We start from the raw sequence: 16,342 nt of genomic DNA on the forward strand, positions 1-16,342 counted from the left end.
TTTTCCCTTCATGTTATCTTTAAAGGGACTATGTGAATTTGTGAATTCACACGTCTTATAGGAAAGGAAGGAGTTTCTATCATATGCTCTGGCTTTTTCTACAGTTATTATTATAAACTCTTTCATTAAAACTTTGTTGTAATATTTATAACTAGTCCTAAAGCCCGTTTACACGGGCCATTTTTTGCAGTACCTTGGTCCCCCCTTGCTCTCTCTCCCTCCCCCTCTCTTTTGCTCTCTCTCTCCCCTCTCTTTTGTGCTCTCTCCCCCTCTTTTTTTCGCTCTCTCTCCCTCCCCCTCTCTTTTTCGCTCTCTCTCCCCTCCCTTTTGTGCTCTCTCCCCCTCTCTTTTGCGCTCTCTCGCTCCACCTAGCTTTTGCTCTCTCTATACCCCCTCTCTTTTGCTCTCTCTCTCCCCCCTCTCTTTTGCTCTCTCTACCCTTGCTCTTTCCCCTCTCGTTTGCTCCCTCTCTCCACCATCTCTTTTGCTTTCTCTCCTCCTCTCTTTTGCTTTCTCTCCCCCCTCTCTTTTGCGCTCTCTCTCCCCCCTCTCTTTTGCTGTCTCTCCCCCCTCTCTTTTGCACTCTCTCTCCCCCTCTCTTTTGCGCTCTCTCTCTCCCCCCTCTCTTTTGCGCTCTCTCCCCCCTTTCTTTTGCGCTCTCACCCCCTCTCTTTTGCACTCTCTCTCTCCCTCCTCTCTTTTGTGCTCTCTCTCTCCCCCTCTCATTTGCGCTCTCTCTTTCCCCCCTCTCTTTTGCGCTCCCTCTCTTCCCCCTCTATTTTGTGCTCCCTCTCTCCCCCCTCTATTTTGCGCTTTCTCTCTCCCCCCTATTATGCGCTCTCTCCCCCTCTCTTTTGCACTCTCTCTCTCCCCCTCTCTTTTTGCGCTCTCTCTCTCTCCCCTCTCTTTTGCGCTTTCTCTCCCCCTCTCTTTTGTGCTCTCTCTCCCCCCTCTCTTTTGTGCTCTCTCTCTCCCCCCCTTTTTTGCGCTCTCTCTCTCTCCCCCCTCTCTTTTGCGCTCTCTCTCCCTCCCCCTCTCTTTTTGCGCTCTCTCTCCCCTCTTTTTTGTGCTCTATCTCCCCCCTCTCTTTCATGCTCTTTTTCTTCCCCCCTCTCTTTTGCACTCTCTCTCCCCCTCTCTTTTGCGCTCTCTCTCCTCTCTTTTGCGCTCTCTCTCCCCCCTCTCATTTGCTCTTTCTCCCCCTCTCTTTTGCTCTCTTTCTCCCCCTCTCTTTTGCTCTCTCTACCCTTGCTCTTTCCCCTCTCTTTTGCTTTCTCTCCCATCTCTCTTTTGCGCTCTCTCTCCCCCTCTCTTTTGCTCTCTCTCCCCCCTCTCTTTTGCGCTCTCTCTCCCCCTCTCTTTTGCTCTCTCTCCCCCTCTCTTTTGCTCTCTCTCTCCCCTCTCTTTTGCGCTCTCTATCTCCCCCCTCTCTTTTGCACTCTCTCTCTCCACCATCTCTTTTGCTTTCTCTCCCCCTCTCTTTTGCTTTCTCTTCCCCCTCTCTTTTGCACTCTCTCCCCCCTCTCTTTTGCTCTCTCTCCCCCCTCTCTTTTGCGCTCTCTCTCTCCCCCCTCTCTTTTGCGCTCTCTCTCTCCCCCTCTCTTTTGCGCTCTCTCTCTCCCCCTCTCTTTTGCGCTCATTCCCCCCTCTCTTTTGTGCTCTCTCCCCCTCTCTTTTGCACTCTCTCTCTCCCTCCTCTCTTTTGTGCTCTATCTATCCCCCCTCTCTTTTGCGCTCTCTCTTTCCCCCCTCTCTTTTGCCCTCCCCTCTTCCCCCTCTATTTTGTGCTCCCTCTTCCCCCCCTCTATTTTGCGCTTTCTCTCTCTCCCCCCTCTATTTTGCGCTCTCTCCCCCTCTCTTTTGCACTCTCTCTCTCTCCCCTCTCTTTTGCGCTCTCTCTCTCTCTCCTCTCTTTTGCGCTCTCTCTCTCTCTCCCCTCTCTTTTGTGCTCTCCCCCCTCTCTTTTGCGCTCTCTCTCCCCCCTCTTTTTTGTGCTCTCTCCCCTCTCTTTTGCGCTCCTCCCCCCTCTCTTTTGCGCTCTCTCTCTCTCCCCCTCTCTTTTGCACTCTCTCTCCCCTCTCTTTTGTTCTCTCTCTCCCCACTCTCTTTTGCGCTCTTTCTCCCACCTCTCTTTTGCGCTCTCTCTCCTTTCTTTTGCGCTCTCTCTCTCCCCCTCTCTTTTGCGCGCTCTCTCTCCTCCCTCTCTTTTGCTCTCTTTCCCCCTCTCTTTTGCTCTCTCTCCCCCCTCTCTTTTGCTCTCTCTCTCCCCTCTCTTTTGCTCTCTTTCTCCATCCCTCTCTTTTGCTCTCTCTCCCCCCTCTCTTTTGCTCTCTCTCTTCCCTCTCTTTTGCTCTCTCTCTCTCCATCCCTCTATTTTGCTCTTTCTCTCCATCCCTCTCTTTTGCTCTCCCCCTCCCTATTGCTCTCTCCCCCCTCTCTTTTGCTCTCTCTCCCCCCCTCTCTCTCCCCCCTCTCTCCCCCTCTCTCTCTCTCTCCCCATCTCCCCCCTCCCTCTCCCCCTCTCTGCTTTTGCTCTCTCTCTCCCCTCTCTTTTGCTCTCTCTCTTCCCCTCTCTTTTGTTCTCTCTCTTTCCCCCTCTTATTTTCTCTCTCCCCCTCTCTTTTTCTCTCTCTTCCCTCTATTTTGCTCTTTTCCCTGTCTTTTGCTCTTTTCCCTCTCTTTTGCTCTTTCCCCTCTATGTTGCTCTCTCTTCCCCTCTCTTTAGCTCTTTCCCATCTCTTTTTGTCTCTCCCCCTTTCTTTCTTTCTCTCTCCCCTCTCTCTTGTGCCAACCGTGCCAGGCCCCGCCCCCATCACACCCAGTCACACCCACAACGCCCCGGCCATGCCCGACCACGCCCACTTTTGTCACACCATGCCACAAACAGCAGATCAGGTAAGGCCAGGTGTGTTTGTCCTCATGCTGTCTCTACTGCACATGACAGCTTTGGACAAACACACTTTGCCTTTTATATTATAGGATAGTTCCACCCATGATATGCCCATTATACTGCCCCTCTGTGCATGACTCCATCCTCATGCCTGGCCCTGTCAATAAAATCAGGCAAAATGGACATATACCATAAAACAGTCGACATCTAGTCAGGGATCCCCCCCAAATTAACTGAAAAACACTACGTCACTTACCCTAGAACTTACTCCCCTACCACCCCATATTTAACCGCCTCTCTTCCTCTACACAACTAACCTCAGCATACCCTCCACACCACTTTATCTAACCCCATCAACTCCTCTTTTTAACCTTTGACCTGGTCCTACTACTTTTAGCTCTTGTTTCACCTCTCTTTAATTTCTTTTCTCCTGTTAACACTAAGATACTGGTAGCCACCTTGTTGATTGTTTTTCTGTGCTTTTATTCGAACCGGTTCATAAACAATCTGTAAAAATAGACAACATGTAGGCACTAATCAGCAAAAGCTACGCAGATGCTGAAAAAAAAATGGGCTGGCTCATAAGCTTAGATTCCTGCTTTTTACAATAAAGATAGCAAGAGAACGAAGAAAATTTGACAATAGGAGTAAATAAGAAAGTTGCTTAAAATAGCATGCTCTAACTGAATCATGAAAGAAACATTTTGGGTTTTGTGTCCCTTTAAACCTTAGCTATTCAAAGTATGTAAAGTATAAGAAACTGTGTGTCCCCATTTTAAAAATATGAAGTAGTACATCTAGTTAGGTTTGTTAATAGTGGCAGTATAACAGTTTCATTTGAATATGCATACAGAAAAAGTCTCTCAAGAGAGGATTCTGGAGGAATATCCATAAATGTGTTCCTCAGGGGTCAGTTCTGGGACTTTTTTGTTTAACATATTTATCTGTGATATCAGCAAAGGGCTACAGGGGAAAGTATGTCTGTTTGCAGATTATACAAAAATTTGTAATAGAGTGGATGTTCCAGGGGGGGGTAGACAAAATTAGAAGTGATAAACAACAATTCCAGGATTGGACAAATGACTGGGATCTAAAGTTTAACACAGCAAAGTGTAAAATAATGCATTTAGGGAAGAAAAATCCAAATGTTAATTACAGACTCAATGACACTTTACTGACTGTTACAGATGAGGAACAGGACTTGGGAATTATTATTTCAGATCATTTAAAATTTACGGCTAGATTACAAGTTTTGTGTTAGAGGCTATGCGGTGCTAACGAGCAGTTTATACTCACCGCTCACTTACCTGCAGCGCTGGTATTATGGTTTTTTACAACCCCGGCGTTAAAAGACAAAAAGTGAGCGTAGAGCAAAATTTTGCTCCACACTTCACTTCAATACCAGCGCTGCTAAAGTCAGCGTTGAGCAGGTCGTACGTGCTCGTGCACGATTTCCCCATTGGAATCAACGGGGAGAGCCGGCTGAGAAAAAGCCTAACACCTGCAATAAAGCAGCGTAAAACTCAGTAACGCAGCCCCATTGATTCCTATGGGGAAATAAAATTTATGTCTACACCTAACACCCTAACATGAACCCTGAGTCTAAACACCCCTAATCATACACTTATTAACTCCTAATCTACCGCTCCGGACATCGCCGCCACTATAATAAACATATTAACCCCTAAACTGCCGCAGTCCCGCCTCGCAAACATTAGTTTAATATTATTAACCCCTAATCTGCCGTCCCTAACATCGCCACAACCTACCTACATTTATTAACCCCTAATCTGCCGCCCCCAACGTCGCCGCCACTATACTAAATGTATTAACCCCTAAACCTAAGTCTAACCCTAACACCCCCTAACTTAAATATAATTTAAATAAATCTAAATAAAATTCCTATCATTAACTAAATAATTCCTATTTAAAACTAAATACTTACCTATAAAATAAACCCTAAGCTAGCTACAATATAACTAAGAGTTACATTGTATCTAGGTTAGGGTTTATTTTTATTTTACAGGCAAGTTTGTATTTATTTTAACTAGGTAGAATAGTTATGAAATAGTTATTAACTATTTAATAACTATCTAGCTAAAATAAAGACAAATTTACCTGTAAAATAAAACCTAACCTAAGTTACACTAACACCTAACACTACCCTACAATTAAATACATTAACTAAATGAAAAACAATTAAATAAATTAAATAAATTAGCTAAATCACAAAAACCCCCACTAAATTACAGAAAATAAAAAACAAATTACAGATCCTTAAACTAATTACACCTAATCTAAGAGCCCTATCAAAATAAAAAAAAGCCCCCACAAAATAAAAAAAAACCCTATCCTAAACTAAACTATCAATAGCCCTTAAAATGGCCTTTTGCGGGTCATTGCCCCAAAGAAAACAGGTCTTTTACCTGTAAAAAAAAAATACAAACACCCCCCAACAGTAAAACCCACCATTCACACAACCAACCCCCCAAATAAAATACTATCTAACAAAACCTAAGCTCCCCATTGCCCTGAAAAGGGCATTTGGATGGGCATTGCCCTTAAAAGGGCAGTTAGCTCTTTTGCTGCCCAAACCATAATCTAAAAAATAAAACCCACCCAATATACCCTTAAAAAAACCTAACACTAACCTCAGAAGATCGACTTACTGTTCTGAAGACCAGACATCCATCCTCAAGGAAGCGGCAGAAGTCTTCATCAAACCGGGCCGAAGTCCTCAACAAAGCCGGGAGAAGTCTTCATCCAAGCCGGCGAAGTGGTCCTCCAGACGGGCAAAAGTCTTCATCCAGACGGAATCTTTTATCTTCATCCATCCGACGCAGAGTGGCTCCATCTTCAAGACATCCGACGTGGAGATTAGGGGTTAATAAGTGTAGGTAGGTTGCAGCGACATTGGGGGCAGCAGATTAGTGGTTAATAAAAATAATGTAGGTGTCGGCGATGTTGGGGGCATCAGATTAGGGGTTAATAAGTATAATGTAGGTGGTGGCAATGTCTGGAGCGGCAGATTAGAGGTTAATAAATGTAGGTAGGTGGCGGGGATGTTAGGGTGGCAGATTAGGGGTTAATAATATTTAACTAGTGTTTGCGAGGCGGGAGTGTGGCGGTTTAGGGGTTAATATGTTTATTTTAGTGGTGGCGATGTCCGGAGCGGCAGATTAGGGGTTAAAAATTTTATTTAAGTATTTGCAATGTTGGAGGGCCTCGGTTTAGGGGTTAATAGGTAGTTTATGGGTGTTAGTGTACTTTTTAGCACTTTAGTTATGAGTTTTATGCTACGGCGTTGTACCATAAAACTCATAACTACTGACTTTTAAATGCGTTAGGAATCTAGGAGGTAGAGGGTGTACCGCTCACTTTTTGGCCTCCCAGGACAGACTCGTAATATCAGTGCTATGGAAGTCCCATAGAAAAAAGACTTTACGAAGTTTACGTAAGTCGGTTTGCGGTAAGGCCAAAAAAGTGTGCGGTGCCCCTAAACCTGCAAGACTCGTAATAGCAGCGGTAGTGAAAAAGCAGCGTTAGGACCTGTTAACTCGTAATCTAGCCGTTAGTAAACAATGTAGTAATGCAGCGAGTACGGCTAGCAGAATGCTTGGATATATTGGTAGAGGTATTTGCAGCAGAAATAGTAAGGTTCTTATGCCACTTTATAGATCATTAGTTAGGCCTCATCTTCAGTATTGTGTGCAGTTCTGGAGGCCATAACTTCAGAAGGATATTAACAAACTTGAATCTGTGCAAAGGAGGGCTACCAAAATGGTACATGGTCTAAAAAATAAAACTTACCAGGATAGGCTCAATGACCTAAATATGTATAGCTTAGAGGAGAGAAGGGAAAGAGGTGATATGATAGCAACTTTCAAGTACATTAAAGGGCTTAGTAAAACTGAGGCTGTGGGTATTTTACATAAAATGGAAAATTCAAGAACAAGGGGTCAGGATCTCAAGCTGAAGGGTAGTAGAATCAGGAGTAATTTAAGGAAACACTTCTTTACAGAAAGAGTGTAGTAGCGACAAAAACTGTGGGGGATTTTAAAAATGCATGGGACAAGCATAAGGCTATCCTACAAACTAGATAAGTTTATACTGTTAGGTAATATCGGGCAGACTTGCTGGGCCTATGGCTCTTATCTGCCGTCAATATCTATGTTTCTAAATTGATTTAGACAGGGATGTAAGTCAATAAAATGTATTTATAACTTAAAATAGGAACTTCAAGAACAACCAGTATTAAAGCAACACTCTAGTGTAAAAATTAAATGCCCATAATTTTCTATGTGTTTAACCAATACAAAGGGGTTTTTACATTGCTGAACTGGTGCTCCTGCACCTCTCCAGGGGCACTATTATTTATCATTCGCTGCATTAGATGTGACAGTCCCAGGAGCTGACTTCAGGGAATTGTCTAAAAAATGGGGGGTTAGCCATGTGAGTTGTGAGCTCTCTGGAAAGTGAAGTTAGCAGCCAGCAGGGGTACGCTTTAAGAATTAAAGGGGCATGTTACCCATCTGCTAAATCACTTGAAAATGATGCAGCAAATCTTTAAAAAGCTGACTTAAAATATCACATTAACATATTTATGTAAAAATGCAAGATATTTTACCTAAAATGTCTTTACCTCACCAGTTGAAGTGCTTAGTGAGTAGTAATCCTTCAGATACTATGTTTACTGACATTTGCATAGTGAAAACAAAACAGCCAATCAGCTTTGGAGTTATGGGTTCATACTTTGTTTTAAAGTTATTTTGTTAGATTTGACCTTAAACTTGTGAGATTTCAAAGCAGACTTCCTTTAAAGGGACAGTCTACTCAAAAACGTTTATTATTTAAAATGATAGATAATCCCTTCATTACCCATTACCCAGTTTTGCATAACCAGCATGCAATTTACTTTTTACCTCTGTGATTACCTTGTATATAAGCCTCTGCAGACAGCACCTTTATCTCAGTGATGTTTACAAACTTGCATTTCAGACAATTAGGGGCCTATCTATCAAGCTCCGAATGGAGCTTGATGCCCCATGTTTCTGGCGAGCCTGCAGACTCGCCAGAAACAGCAGTTATGAAGCAGCGGTCACAAAGACCGCTGCTTCATAACCTGTCCGCCTGCTCTGAGCAGGCGGACAGACATCGCCGGAAATCAACCCGATCGAGTACGATCGGGTTGATTGACACCCCCTGCTGGCGGCCCATTGGCCGCGAGTCTGCAGGGGGCGGCGTTGCACCAGCAGCTCTTGTGAGCTGCTGGCGCGATGCTGAATACGGCAAGCGTATTGGTCGCCGTATTTAGCGAGATCTGGCAGACCTGATCCGCACTGTCGGATCAGGTCCGCCAGACTTTCTTAAATAGGGGCCTTTGTGTTGAATACTGAATAACTCCACAAGAGTGAACACAATGCTATCTATATGGCACACATGAACTAGCTGTGCATTTTATTAGCTATTCACTGCCAAACAGGGGGATCAGGGGCCATTTGGCTCTTGTTAAATCGGCCCCCTATGTGTACACCTGTCAGAAAACTTTTAGATACACTTATGGAAGGTCTCCATCGAGCACACTGGGGAAGAGGTGGGGAAATTTATTTTACAATAAGGAAAACAATACACTTTGAATTTCGTACTTATCTCCAGTATAATTTTTTTTTCCCCTGTATTTTTTTTTTAAAATATGAATTTTTCCATAAAATACCATTTTTTTTAAAACAGTTATGTTCTGATTTTTAATGCAAATTAATAATGATTGTTTCTATGTCTTTTTATTTTAATATTCCATTTGTTCATTTTATATGATTTTTAAATGCAGGGAATATCCCCTTCCCTGACACACTGTTATCAAGGTAAAAACTGCCTGTACAAAATTCCAATAAGGGCTTCAGAGTACTAGCAAGATTTCTTAAAGAATCTTGAAAAACCAGAGACATTTAGATAATCTTCCCCCTGATGAGAATAAAGCTGGTAAGCCAATCAGAAGCTGGCATCTGTGTATATGCTCCTATAACTGGCAATATCCTCATCTATGACATAATAGGGGTGTATAACTAGTGAGCATCTTTGATTGTGTTTAACTTGTTTAAAGGAAGAAAAAAAAGAGATATGCTTACGAATAAAATGCTCTTAAGAAAACGAAGCATTTTTACCTTACCATGTTCCTTTAAAATAATGCAGCTGAAGGTTTAGCTTTGTATAATGACTGCAAGCACTTTTTTTTCGTGGTGGGTGATATCAATAAAAATAACATATTATATTACAAATAAAAGAAATACCTTTATACAATCTGCAGATTTTAAAAGGGGAGACAATAAGTCATTTGTAAGAAAAAAATTAAAAATAAACATAGATGTAGAAAATATGTTTGAAAATAGAGCATAGACAGATGGGGAGGTATAAAAAATACTAAAGACAAGAATATAGAGTAAAAGGATGAATGATACAGGATAGGTAACGAAAGAAAAACCGGAGTTTACCACTTGGTAGGCTAAATATTGCACTATAATGTGATATTTGGCATCATGGTTATTTTCCATCTAAAATTTAAAAAAAATAGGAAAATGTGAGACAGCTAAAGAAACAAATATACATTTTCATTAAATGTGCCATTGACATTTATCCTAGAATAAATAAATTAGACGTTTGTGGTAAAATAATTTGTAATTAGTAAATTAAATGCAAAATAAAAGTCATATTTTTTTCTTTGTAGCATTTTATTTTAGATTGTATTTTAATTGAATTATTTATTGTAAAATAATACGTTCCTATGCTCTTAATAAACCTTTTTTTTATTTATGCTAGTGCAGGCTTGTCACAGTCCACCAATACAGCTGTGTTACCTTTCCATATCAGCCAGTTGAATAGTATAAGGCAGACTTACATGTGTTTAAACAAACAAATAAACAATGAATTATTAATTTTTTCATTTAAAAAATTTGATGCAGTCAAAATCTTAATTTGAATATTTTTTTTTAGTTTGAATAGTAACACATGATTTTGCTTCAATAAACATTTTACTAAATTTACACAATGGTTCTAAATACAAGTTATAAACATTCTCTAACATACATCTTCTGTATTTCTGTCACAATATATATTTGTACACACAATCTAATATTTTAATAATTTATAGTAATCATTTGAAGAAATACTTAAATATAATATTTACAATGTATGGTTAAAATTAAGTTTCTGATTCATTGATGTATTAAAAAATATATTTTCTAAGCTTTTTTTCCCCCTAAATAAAATCCTCACACATAGTCTTGTAATAATGTGTTTTATTATGTATACAGAATAATGCTCCATTGCATTTAAAGGGTTAATTTAATTTACACAGGTTAATAAACCATAAGAAAAAAAAAATTCCTTTCCCAATTCTGCATATTTTGGAAATGGGAACTCTACATTGGCACTAGTCCCTTCTTTTTAATGTGTCCCTTATGATTTCCTGAGGAAAAAGAAGAACCTACTCTGGTGGAACTGCACTGCCTGTATGTGAAATGCTGGTGCAGATTCTTTTTTTTTTTATCAGTCTAACCTTCTGTGTTGATACATGAATGCTGGTACCCACTTACAGGGATATGCCAGATGATCAGTGCAGAATGAAGGTCTCAAGGGAACGAATCATGTGGTTCTCTCTGCCCTGTGACGTCACTAGCAGATGGCATGGGTACCAGCTCTGGCAGTTGGCATCAATGTCACTTTTTTTAGAGATCAATGAGATACACACATATCTAGACTCCTGGAGAAGATGCGACATTTGGACTAATCTGGAAGACGAAAAAAATGAAAACTGATTGTTAATTGTTACAAACCTTAAGGTAATGCAATATATAAATAAATATATATATATATATATATATATATAATGTTACTTTTTTTGCATGTGATCTTTAAATGCTATAATAATTGTATTGTGTGAATGTGCAGTTAGCCATTATTTATTTAATATGTGTAGTATTAGTTTATTTATTTTTTTACTGTAACCCTGTAAAAATGCAATCTGTGGAGATGAGGCTACATTTTAACATTTTAAGCTTGGTGTAAAAATGCTGCTATGAAGACGCTGAGTGTTTACTTTCTTTTCATTATATTTGGCTATGTGCACAATTTTTAAGCACTTAAACTAAGAATGTAGGCTTTCCATTTAGTCAAAATCAAACAATATGATTGATACTTACAGATGAAAACAATGATTTAAAAAAATGAAAATAAAAGTATTTTTTTTTTTTTTTAAGCCTGTAGTTTAATTACTTGAAAATTAAATAAACTGATAGATTAGGTAAAAGTATATTCTGCTTTCTTTAATTACTTTTGGTTAATGTATATTTAGGACAATTTAAAAGTAAAAATGTAAAATCAACCATTTGTATTGCATTGTTTAATTCTAACATTTGCAAATATTTTTCATTTTCAAACAATTTTCTTCATTCTTTAAAAGATAAATACATGGATACTTCCCATGTTAAACCATAGATTGGTTTGTTTTCAGTGGGTGGGGACAAAGTAGTGATCTATCTAGAACTTGGAATAACTTTGCACTCTAAAATACAGTTAAAACTACACAAAATATGGTGATTGCATGACATTAGCTAATGTACTTCACTGGCTGAAATATAAATTTATACAAACATATAGTTAAATGTGTATGCATGTGTGTATGTGTACATGTGTTAGAAAGCATTGCAATATATATATATATATATATATATATATATATATATATATATTTTTTTATATATATATATATATATATATATATATATATATATATATATATATATATATATATATATATATTTATAAAATTTTAAAACAGTCACATATTTATATTTGTTTATAGATTGCTAGATATTATAATATTAGTACTTTTAATGCAATTATAATACATGTTGTGGCTGCTTTTCTATTTTTATTCTATTTGTATATCAACTATTTTTTTTAATAATTGCCTTTGTAAACAGTTTTTAAAATATTTTTCAGGTAATTCCATTCTGAGCAACAATGTTAACAATTCCCTTTGATGAGTCTGTTGTAATGACGGAGCCGCAGATGTGCAGAAAGTTTTCACGGGAAAGTGAGGACCAAAAGCAAGTTAATAAACCAGAAAGCTGCACTAAACAGTTATTGTCCCATGGGAAAAATATCAAGAGGACACCTGAAGAGGAAACAGAGCAAGAAGAGGAGGAGGAGGACAAGGAGGAAGAAGATGAAAATGGATTACCTAGGAGGAGGGGACCAAGGAAAAAAAAGATGACCAAGGTTAGAATTGAAAGGATTAAACTGAGACGGGTAGAAGCTAATGCAAGAGAAAGGGGTAGAATGCATGGCCTCAATGACGCTCTTGACAATTTGAGGAAAGTAGTACCATGTTATTCCAAGACACAGAAGCTTTCTAAAATAGAAACACTAAGACTTGCCAAGAACTATATTTGGGCTCTGTCTGAGATTCTTCGTATTGGAAAAAGACCTGATCTACTTACCTTTGTGCAAAACTTATGCAAAGGTTTGTCCCAGCCAACCACAAATTTGGTGGCGGGCTGCCTGCAACTGAATGCCAGAAGTTTTCTTATGGGTCAGAGTGGGGATACTATGCACCATACAAGATCCCCATATAGCTCCATCTACCCTCCCTATCACAGCCCTGAGCTTAGCACCCCACCAGGTCATGGGACTCTTGAAAGCTCCAAGGCCGTAAAGCCATACAATTATTGTAGTGCATATGAATCCTTTTATGAAAGCACCTCTCCTGAGTGCACAAGCCCTCAGTTTGAAGGTCCCTTAAGCCCACCCTCTATGAACTATAATGGGATATTTTCCCTGAAGCAAGAAGAGGCCTTGGACTATGGGAAAAATTACAATTATGGCATGCATTACTGTGCAATGCCAGGCAGGGGTCCCCTCGGGCAGAGCTCTATGTTCCGACTGCCTACAGACAGCCACTTCCCTTATGACTTCCATCTGCGCAGCCAGTCTCTCGCCATGCAAGATGAATTAAATGCAGTTTTTCATAATTAATGAGGAAAATGAATATAAACAGTGGTCATTCACCTCCCCCATCTAATTAAGATAAAGCAGATGCTTGTTCACACAGTAGTTGACACGGCTCTATTAAGGTATCACTGCTGTCTAAAAAGTGTGTTTTAAACTTTTGTGATCAATTTTTCTTTTTATCCCTATGTGACAACTATGTTTTCTATTCATTTTTAAATGATCATTTTTAGGTTTTATTCTTTTTAAATTGATAAAGACTGTGATTTGCTTATGCACTAAAATAACATTTTATGTTTATTTGTTAAACAATCTGTTGAAATGATGTGGCTAATAAAGAAATGTTCTCTTTACGAATCAAATGTCTATCTTGATTGCATGCAATGTACCAATGCAAATGTATGTTAAACTGGATTCTTTTAGACTGGCCTGAAAGTCATTGAAAAGAAATGCCTTGCAGGCCTCACTTGGAATGAACAGCTTAGTATCCACATAACAATGCACACTTGACACTCATTATATTGTGAATATGAAAGCTGATGTTAGATAATAAAAGTTAATTAAAAACTGACATTTCCTTAGTAGACAGGAAGCATAGGCAAGTTGATTACAGGTAGTCAAAAATAGGATGAAGTCAAAGCAAAAAATAAAAGAAGAAAAAAAGAAGGAAAAAAAAAGAGAGCAGCCTGTATTTTCCCAGAATAGTAAATCAGCAAACACAGATGGCCAGGGAATCAGTGTAAGATTCGGAATATTTAATTAATAGGTGTTACAGACCATCTCACTAAAATGCATCACTACCCTGCATAGATTAATTTAAAAATAAAAGACTATTAGGAATTTACTTTGGCATTCTTCTGACTACATATGTTCAAATTAACGAGAATGATGTCCTCAGTGTCAGTATTTTTTCCCATCATATTAACACAGTGATTTTTTGTATTATAGGGTAGATGCTAAAGGATATCTCAAAAATGTTATAAAATATGAAATAAATAAAAGATAAAAACACATACACATGCATACACAGATATAAATAATTAAAATATATATAAACAAAAATAGAATACTTTGAATTTTCAAGATAAACAAGGGTAGAATTGTGTTTGTGATAATAGGAACCAAATAAAATAAACACTAATAAGATACATTTCAGTAATATGGTTCTATGATTTAAATGAACGTAAAATACTTTTCGATACTTAAAAATACAACACTAACAGTATCAACAGACTTTATAAAAAAATACTATTTTTGTTTTTTGATTATATGCTTTCATGATATGCTTTCATATACATTGATATTGATGTTATTGTCATAACATGCGGGACATTTATATACATTATGAATATCAATTAATTTAAAAGGCCTGTTGGATAATATGTAGGAAACACATTTAATTATCTAAGTAGGTTGGATTATATATTTATTCAAAATTCTTCTTCATTGTTATACAAACTCAGTCATATGCAATTTTTAAAATGTTTATGAAATGCTTTATAAAAATGAAAGCATCATATTGAAATTCTATTTACATGACATTTTTATTTTGAAAGTATAGTCAGACTATTCTCAGTGTAACTTTAAACTACAAAAATGGATCACAATGTAATAAATATAGCATAAATGCTACAAAATTTTCAAGTACATGTTGAGAGAATTTATAGTTATATCATCCAATTTTTAAAGTAGGCTTTCAAAATATTGTAAAGTGTTTTAATTTATAAGCAGGCCCTATTTCAAATTAAAATAAATTGAATGCATTAAACATTCTTTTTATATAACCTCTATTCTTTATTAAAATTAATATTCACTTTGTATAATCCTAAATGGGTCTCATAATATATAAAAATATTAACCAGGTTTGTGAAAATCCTGAGTGAATTTTGCATTGATATAAATATATAAATATATATGTGTTTCTTCTATTTCTTTAAGAACTTAATTAATGGTAACATTTAATTTCATGCAACAATTAAATATGCAACTTTTGGTTGCAAATGTTAACATCTCCATTAAATTCTATAAGAATATATACTAGTAAATATATATTATACTAGTAAATTATATAAGCTTTTCAGTTCTAATAGAATCTGCACATGTTGCATACATACTAGCCATTTGGGTAACATATATTTATAATATCATTTTAACAGGTGTTAAACTGTGTATTTAGTTGATTAATGTGTAAAACATCCTATGTCAGTCAATAAATAATGCTATTGGGTCATATCATATTGACGACAAAGAGTTCAGATATTCTTGCATCAACAAGATTGCCTACTTATTTAATAATAGCCATTGGGACACTAGTTATCAAAGATACTTCTCTCGTTTACAAACGGGTTATAAAGGGATATAAAAGAGAATAGTATGAAATTATAATAATATTAATATATTTAAGCTTCAAAAAATAGGTTTCAGATGCATGAAATTTTATAAATGTAAGTTATGGTATACATTTTAATCTAGGCCTTTGAAATCAAATTATTTATGTAGTAAATTAGTCGCATTACCTTACGTAATAACATGATGTCACATAATGATTCACAATGGTGAATTCTAACATTTTGCTGTATCATTTTTTTTATGCATTTATTTTATGTATGTGTCTAATACACCAACCACATATATTTAAAAAGAAACTATTATAAAATACTGAATAACAGCCATGGCTGATTTTGTACGACACTTTAAACATTTACAAGTTAAAAGAAGAGTAAATGATTAAAAAGTCATTGTTAGATATTTCATTCTTTTGTAGAACAGTCTGGTGCTTATGTTTAAATATCTTTTTGCTGCAAAAATAAAAAAATAAAAGTGGATTATTGCAAAACTACAAAATCACTATGGATGGACATTAAAAGATGCCAGTTATGTTGAATGGACAAATATAATACTAAGGCTGATTTTTAAAAAAAAAAAAAAGTATTAAAGTAGTTAAAAAATAATACATTATCAATGAAATAATCTCTCTCTAAGTAAGTTAATACCTACTTTATTTAAAGCTATAGGCTATTGCTTTTAATAAAATAACTTTTACAGCAGGCAGATGTTCAGTAATTGTGCATATGAAAAACACAGTGTTAATCTATTTGACTTGATCTCAATGTGACACAGTAATATACAAAATACTAACATCTCATTTCTCTATGGGGCAAATACATTTTACATACAATGCCTGATTAATATACAATTCAAATGTATTTGCACACAATGCACTATTAAAAAATACAAATTAATAACATTGTACATAAGATGTCTCATTATAATATTATTAATTGTTACCTTGATTTTTCCAAAGTAGTTTATTGTATTTATATTCAATATATACAAATACTTAAATTTTCTCTCCTTTCCATTTAATTCTAATAGTTAATGGCCCAGATATAAACAAAAATATAAGTGAATTATGTAGATGCCTACATTTAAGATCTTTCAAACAAA

At 36.9% G+C, this 16,342-nt stretch overlaps 1 protein-coding gene across 1 annotated transcript; it reads left to right on the top strand.

The window, feature by feature from the left end:
* The first annotated feature begins 11,908 nt into the window (after nt 1-11,908).
* Nucleotides 11,909-12,922, top strand: NEUROD6 (neuronal differentiation 6). Its single transcript, XM_053713055.1, has one exon. The coding sequence runs from the start codon at nt 11,909-11,911 to the stop codon at nt 12,920-12,922; it is 1,014 nt and encodes a 337-aa protein (XP_053569030.1).
* The last annotated feature ends 3,420 nt before the right edge of the window (nt 12,923-16,342 follow it).

The sequence above is a fragment of the Bombina bombina genome, chromosome 5 (genome assembly GCF_027579735.1).
Source record: "Bombina bombina isolate aBomBom1 chromosome 5, aBomBom1.pri, whole genome shotgun sequence".
NCBI classification, from domain to species: Eukaryota; Metazoa; Chordata; class Amphibia; order Anura; family Bombinatoridae; genus Bombina; species Bombina bombina.